The sequence below is a fragment of the Berghia stephanieae genome, chromosome 10 (assembly GCF_034508935.2).
Source record: "Berghia stephanieae isolate SIO BIC M18660-M18661 chromosome 10, UCSD_Bste_1.3, whole genome shotgun sequence".
Lineage (NCBI taxonomy): Eukaryota > Metazoa > Mollusca > Gastropoda > Nudibranchia > Aeolidiidae > Berghia > Berghia stephanieae.
This window is the reverse complement of record NC_088369.1, coordinates 130,306-136,831: the sequence shown is the minus strand read 5'-3', so window position 1 is coordinate 136,831 and position 6,526 is coordinate 130,306. Positions and strand designations below refer to the sequence as shown.

At 39.6% G+C, this 6,526-nt stretch overlaps 1 protein-coding gene across 1 annotated transcript; it reads right to left on the bottom strand.

Moving 5' to 3' along the window:
* Positions 1-4,820: 4,820 nt before the first annotated feature.
* LOC144955957 (uncharacterized) lies at positions 4,821-6,520 on the bottom strand. Its single transcript, XM_078886218.1, has 3 exons — positions 6,277-6,520; positions 5,337-5,830; positions 4,821-4,965 (listed from the first exon to the last, which is right to left on the bottom strand). The coding sequence occupies exons 2-3, from the start codon at positions 5,783-5,785 to the stop codon at positions 4,821-4,823; spliced, it is 594 nt and encodes a 197-aa protein (XP_078742344.1). The 5' UTR covers positions 5,786-5,830; positions 6,277-6,520.
* Positions 6,521-6,526: the final 6 nt, after the last annotated feature.

Genomic DNA, 6,526 nt, shown 5'->3' with positions numbered 1-6,526 from the left:
ACTCTCCATAGCGGAAATGCGTCCTAAAAATAGATACCGCTATCCCTCTACGACACTGCCACCATTGGAACCGATAAAGCCACGTTCAAGAACTATACTGCCGAAAATCAAATACGCCATGCCACGAGTAAAAAAAACTGTTTTGCATTAAGTGTCCGAGCCTGTCCGAAGGGGTTTCGCTTTTTGAAACAATTCCTTCTTTACGTAGCGGAAATACGCACGACCAATAACGTTAAAGTCATGGACATCCCCCCACCCCCCTTCTTTCTTTTGGCGCCCTCAACGATATCACCCTACGACACTGCCACCAGAAAGAAAGACACCATCTTCCTATTCCTCATCTTCTTCTTATTATTATTATAATAAATATAACAAAACGAATAAGCACCGACGAAACGGCTCTGGAGACTCTTGTCCGAGCTCATTATATTTAAAATTATTACTCTCCATAGCGGAAATGCGTCCTACAAATAGATACCGCTATCCGTCTACGACACTGCCACCATTGGAACGGAAAAAACCGCGTTCCAGAACTATACTGCCGGAAATCAAATCCGGCATGCCATCCTTCTTTACGAAGCGGAAATGCGCACGACCAATGACGTTAAAGACGCTGACACCCCCCCCCCCCCCCCACCCCCCTTCCTTCATTTGGCGCCCTCAACGATATCACCATACGACACTGCCACCAGAAAGAAAGACACCATCTTTCTATTCCTCTTATTATTTTTATTTTAAAATATATACAAAAATAAATAAGCACCGACGGAACGGCTCTGGCGACTTTGTCCGAGCTCTTTATTTTCAAAATTATTACTCTCCATAGCGGAAATGCGTCCTACAAATAGATACCGCTATCCCTCTACGACACTGCCACCATTGGAACCGATAAAGCCACGTTCAAGAACTATACTGCCGAAAATCAAATACGCCATGCCACGAGTAAAAACACTGTTTTGCACTAAAGTGTCCGAGCCCTGTCCGAAGAGGTTCGCTTTTTGAAACAATTCCTTCTTTACGTAGCGGAAATACGCACGACCAATAACGTTAAAGTCGTGGACATCCCCCCACCCCCCTTCCTTCATTTGGCGCCCTCAACGATATCACCCTACGACACTGCCACCAGAAAGAAAGACACCATCTTCCTATTCCTCTTCTTCTTATTATTATTATTATAAATATAACAAAATAAATGAGCACCGACGGAACGGCTCTGGCGACTTTGTCCGAGCTCATTATATTTAAAATTATTACATTCCATAGCGGAAATGCGTCCTACAAATAGATACCGCTATCCGTCTACGACACTGCCACCATTGGAACGGAAAAAACCGCGTTCCAGAACTATACTGCCGGAAATCAAATCCGGCATGCCATCCTTCTTTACGAAGCGGAAATGCGCACGACCAATGACGTTAAAGACGCTGACACCCCCCCCCACCCCCCTTCCTTCATTTGGCGCCCTCAACGATATCACCCTACGACACTGCCACCAGAAAGAAAGACACCATCTTCCTATTCCTCTTCTTCTTCTTGTTATTATTATAATAAATATAACAAAATGAACGAGCACCGACGGAACGGCTCTGGCGACTCTTGTCCGAGCTCATTATATTTAAAATTATTACTCTCCATAGCGGTAATGCGTCCTACAAATAGATACCGCTATCGGTCTACGACACTGCCACCATTTGAACGGATAAAATCGCGTTCCAGAACTATACTGCCGGAAATCAAATCCGTCATGCCATCCTTCTTTACGAAGCGGAAATGCGCACGACCAAAAACGTTAAAGACGCTGACACCCCCCCCCCCAACCCCTTTCCTTCATTTGGCGCCCTCAACGATATCACCATACGACACTGCCACCAGAAAGAAGGACACCATCTTTCTATTCCTCTTATTATTTTTATTTTAAAATATAACAAAATAAATGAGCACCGACGGAACGGCTCTGGCGACTTTGTCCGAGCTCTTTACTTTTACAATTATTACTCTCCATAGCGGAAATGCGTCCTACAAATAGATACCGCTATCCCTCTACGACACTGCCATCATTGGAACCGATAAAGCCACGTTCAAGAACTATACTGCCAAAAATCAAATACGCCATGCCACGAGTAAAAAAACTGTTTTGGACTAAAGTGCCCGAGCCCTGTCCGAAGGGGTTCGCTTTTTGAAACAATTCCTTCTTTACGTAGCGGAAATACGCACGACCAATAACGTTAAAGTCGTGGACATCCCCCCACCCCACTTCCTTCATTCGGCGCCCTCAACGATATCACCCTACGACACTGCCACCAGAAAGAAAGACACCATCTTCCTATTCCTCTTCTTCTTATTATTATTATAATAAATATAACAAATTGAATGAGCACCGACGGAACGGCTCTGGAGACTCTTGTCCGAGCTCTTTACTTTTAAAATTATTACTCTCCATAGCGGAAATGCGTCCTACAAATAGATACCGCTATCCCTCTACGACACTGCCACCATTGGAACGGACAATGCCAGGTTCCAGAACTATCCCGCCGGAAACCAAACCCGGCAGGCCCTCCTGCTTTACGAAGCTGAAATGCGCACGACTAATGACGTTAAAGACGTTGACACCCACCCCCCCCCCCCCGCTCCCCCCCTTCCTTCATTTGGCGCCCTCAACGATATCACCCTACGACACTGCCACCAGAAAGAAGGACACCATCTTCCTATTCCTCTTCTTCTTCTTCTTCTTATTATTATAATAAATATAACAAAATGAATGAGCACCGACGAAACGGCTCTGGCGACTCTTGTCCGAGCTCATTATATTTAAAATTATTACTCTCCATAGCGGAAATGCGTCCTACAAATAGATACCGCAATCCCTCTACGGCACTGCCACCATTGGAACGGACAAAGCCATGTTCAAGAACTATACTGCCGGAAATCAAATCCGTCATGCCACGAGTAAAAAAAACTGTTTTGCACTAAAGTGCCCGAGCCCTGTCCGATGGTGGTCGCTTTTTGAAATAATTCCTTCTTTACGTAGCGGAAATGCGCACGACCAATGACGTTAAAGACGTGGACATTCCCCCACCTCCCTTCCTTTATATTGCGCCCCCTACGACTCTGTCACCAGAAAGAAAGACACCATCTTTCTATTCTTCTTAGTTTAATAAACATAATAAAATAAATGAGCTTTCATACAGCGCAATATCCACTAAACGTGCTCAAAACGCTTTACAAGGGGTCCCTGTCCAACAACAATACTTAGCACGTAGGACGAGACATGACGCCTGTTAGGCGATATTACAATTTTTCGGACAGGGACAACGTTGTTAACTGTCAGGCATCCATTTTACACCTGAGTACGGTGAGATAATGTGAGTAAACAGTCTATTCCAAGGACACAATTATGCGCCGAGCCAGGCTCGAACCCAGGAAAGCGAGTGTCATACCACTAGACCACATTGTTGTCATAATAAAAGAAAAGAAATGGACTGTGGAGGCTTTTAGAAAATAAGGTCTTTGTCCTCTGGCCATGCTCGCATTTTATCTGTTAAAGTTTTATCTTTAATCTTGGCAAAGGTTCTGTGAAACTCTGGAAGGCTGTCCTGAGTGATTTTATAAGACTTGGATCCACCGTCGTCTTCCTTCTATAGGCTTCTAAATAATGGAAGGCCATCTGAAGTTCGTCCTTAGTAAATTTATTCCTGGCCGTCACATATACTGGGGGAAAATAAGAAAGAAAAGAAAAAGAAAATGTATTTGTACTAGAAGAGAATTAATCTACATGAGTGGGGAGTGGGAGGGGAGGTATTTTGTTACTCCGATGTAACATAAGAATTAGATAAATCTCTTTACATCTCCTTAGAGAGACCCCCCCTCCCCCAAACAACCACCACCCCCCCCCCCCCCCCCCGAACTTTCCAAATTATCTCCCAGTAGAAGCCGATCCTTTACTCGGTAATTTTGTATTACGTAGACAAAGGAAACAAAGCCAAACTCATAATTTACTTACGCCTTTTAAGACCTTGTCTTCTCTGATGCAATTATTGGGGCACGTCTCCGGGTTTATGCAGACAAAGTCTTTGTGAAATATAGCACACTTGTATCTGTTTAATTTAAAAGAATAAACATAGATATTTGAATCATCTAAATCCGTGTGATTATTAGTTTTTATTAAAGAAATGTTTAATCCTTTACCGCCAAAAACCTCACACTATGACATTATTTTTTCTGAGAAAAGACCAGAAAAATGTAAGAAAGACAGATGCATAGCCTTTTTTCTAAGACACAACTGTAGTAGTCAAAGTGTTGATAAAAACATGTAAAGGGAATTAATCCTTGGTATTTGTACACCCTATGTTATATTCTTGAGTTGCATCCCTTGAACAACACAATGGTTACCGGTTGGTTTGTCAGTTCATTACATCAACTATGCGCCGATCGAGAATCGTATCCAGGACGTTATTATTATTATTATTATTATTATTATTATTATTATTATTATTATTATTATTATTATTATTATTATTATTATTATTATTATTGTTATCATTATCGTTATTATTATTATTATTATTATTATTATTATTATTATTATTATTATTATTATTATTATTATTATTATTTTATTATTATTATTATTATTATTATTATTATTATTATTATTATTATTATTATTATTATTATTATTATTATTATTATTATTATTATTATTATTATTATTATTATTATTATTATTATTATTATCATTATTATTATAGCCAAAATATCCAGTAAACCTGCTCAAAGACCAGAAAAATGTAAGAAAGACCCTCGCCCCAACTTTTTTCACATCACTGTACCTGCTCCAATGGCTTGCAAGCCTTTATATATAGTTTTGTCGTGAGTTTTGGCCGCATACGATTCCCTGTGTACCTGCAAACTGTGATGCATCGCTTCGGATATGGCCGACTGAACTTCTTCAGGTGATTCCCTCTGCTGAAACAAGAATAGAAGAAAAAAACACACATAAATATCAAAAATAAACAGAATAAGTATTTCTGTGTTCTGCTCTGTGTTCTGCTTTGTGTTGGTTTCTTTTGCTTTTTTGCTTTGTTTTGTTTTTTGTTGTTTTATTTTCGTGGGGTTTTTTTAGGGGGGGGGGGGGACGTGCAAAACACCCAATTCTATTGACGATTATCTTCAAGTATTAACATTATATAAATAATAATAGTAATAATAATATAATAATAATAATAATAATAATAATAATAATAATAATAATAATAATAATAATAATAATAATAATAATAATAATAATAATAATAATAATAATAATAATAATAATAATAATAGTATCACACTGTTACCTTTCAATGTGGGCTTTTAGGGTAGGTGTGAAATAAATGCCCGCTGGACAATATGTCTTCGTGATTTTGTGCTGGTTTACTTCTGCTCGATACAGATCATGATTTTGGTCAGTCTCGCGAGCCGCCTGAAACTCATCAACAGACAAGTTTCGCAAGGCTCCAAGACGGGACATGCTGCCTATAGCGAGAACAGTCATTAATGTGTCTCCAACTCTGGAGGTGTCAGCCCATGTGGAATCGTCCGTCAGGCTTTTCAACAAGTCTTTTGTTGGGAGGTCTGTGCTGAGGTCTTTGTCCTCAGGCCATGCTCGCATTTTATCTGTTAAAGTTTTATCTTTAATCTTGGCAAAAGTTCTTTGAAACTCTGGGAAGGCTGTGCTGAGTGATCTTATAAGACTTGTATCCACCGTCGTCTTCCTTCTACAGGCTCCTAAATAATGGAAGGCCATCTGAGGTTCGTCTATAGTAAACTTATTCCTGGCCGTCACATATATCTGGGGGAAAATAAGAAAGAAAAGAAAAAGAATACGTATTTGCACTAGCCGAGAATTAATCTACATGAGTGGGGAATGGGATGGGAGGTATTTTGTTACTGTGAAGTAACTTAAGAATTAGATAAATCTCTTTACATTTCTTTATAGAGAGACCCCCCCCCCCCCCCCCCCCCCCCCAAACTTTTCAAAATATCTCCCAGTAGAAGCCGATCCTTTACTCGGTAATTTTTGTATTATCTAGACTAAGGAAACAAAACCAAACTCATAAATTACTTACGCCTTTTAAGACCTTGTCTTCCCTGATGTAATTATTGATGAACTGAACATTTCATATGAACCATTTTTTTAGACAGCATTTATAAAACGTTTACCGCCCCGCCAATTTACAAAGAATTACAATTAGTATACCATCTGTTTGGAATTTCAGCAAAATAAATGAACTTAACTTCAATTTAAATTTTCCAGCAATATATAAATATATATGAGCTGTTTGACGAAACTTTCTTCCACGGCCGACTATATGTTCCCAGGGAGTGAGATGCAGTTCAACGTTGGTTTGTTGTCATAATAAAAGAAAAGAAATGGACTGTATAGGCTATTCGAAAATAAGGTCTTTGTCCTCAGGCCATGCTCGCATTTTATCTGATAAAGTTTTATCTTTAATCCTGGCAAAAGTTCTTTGAAACTCTGGGAAGG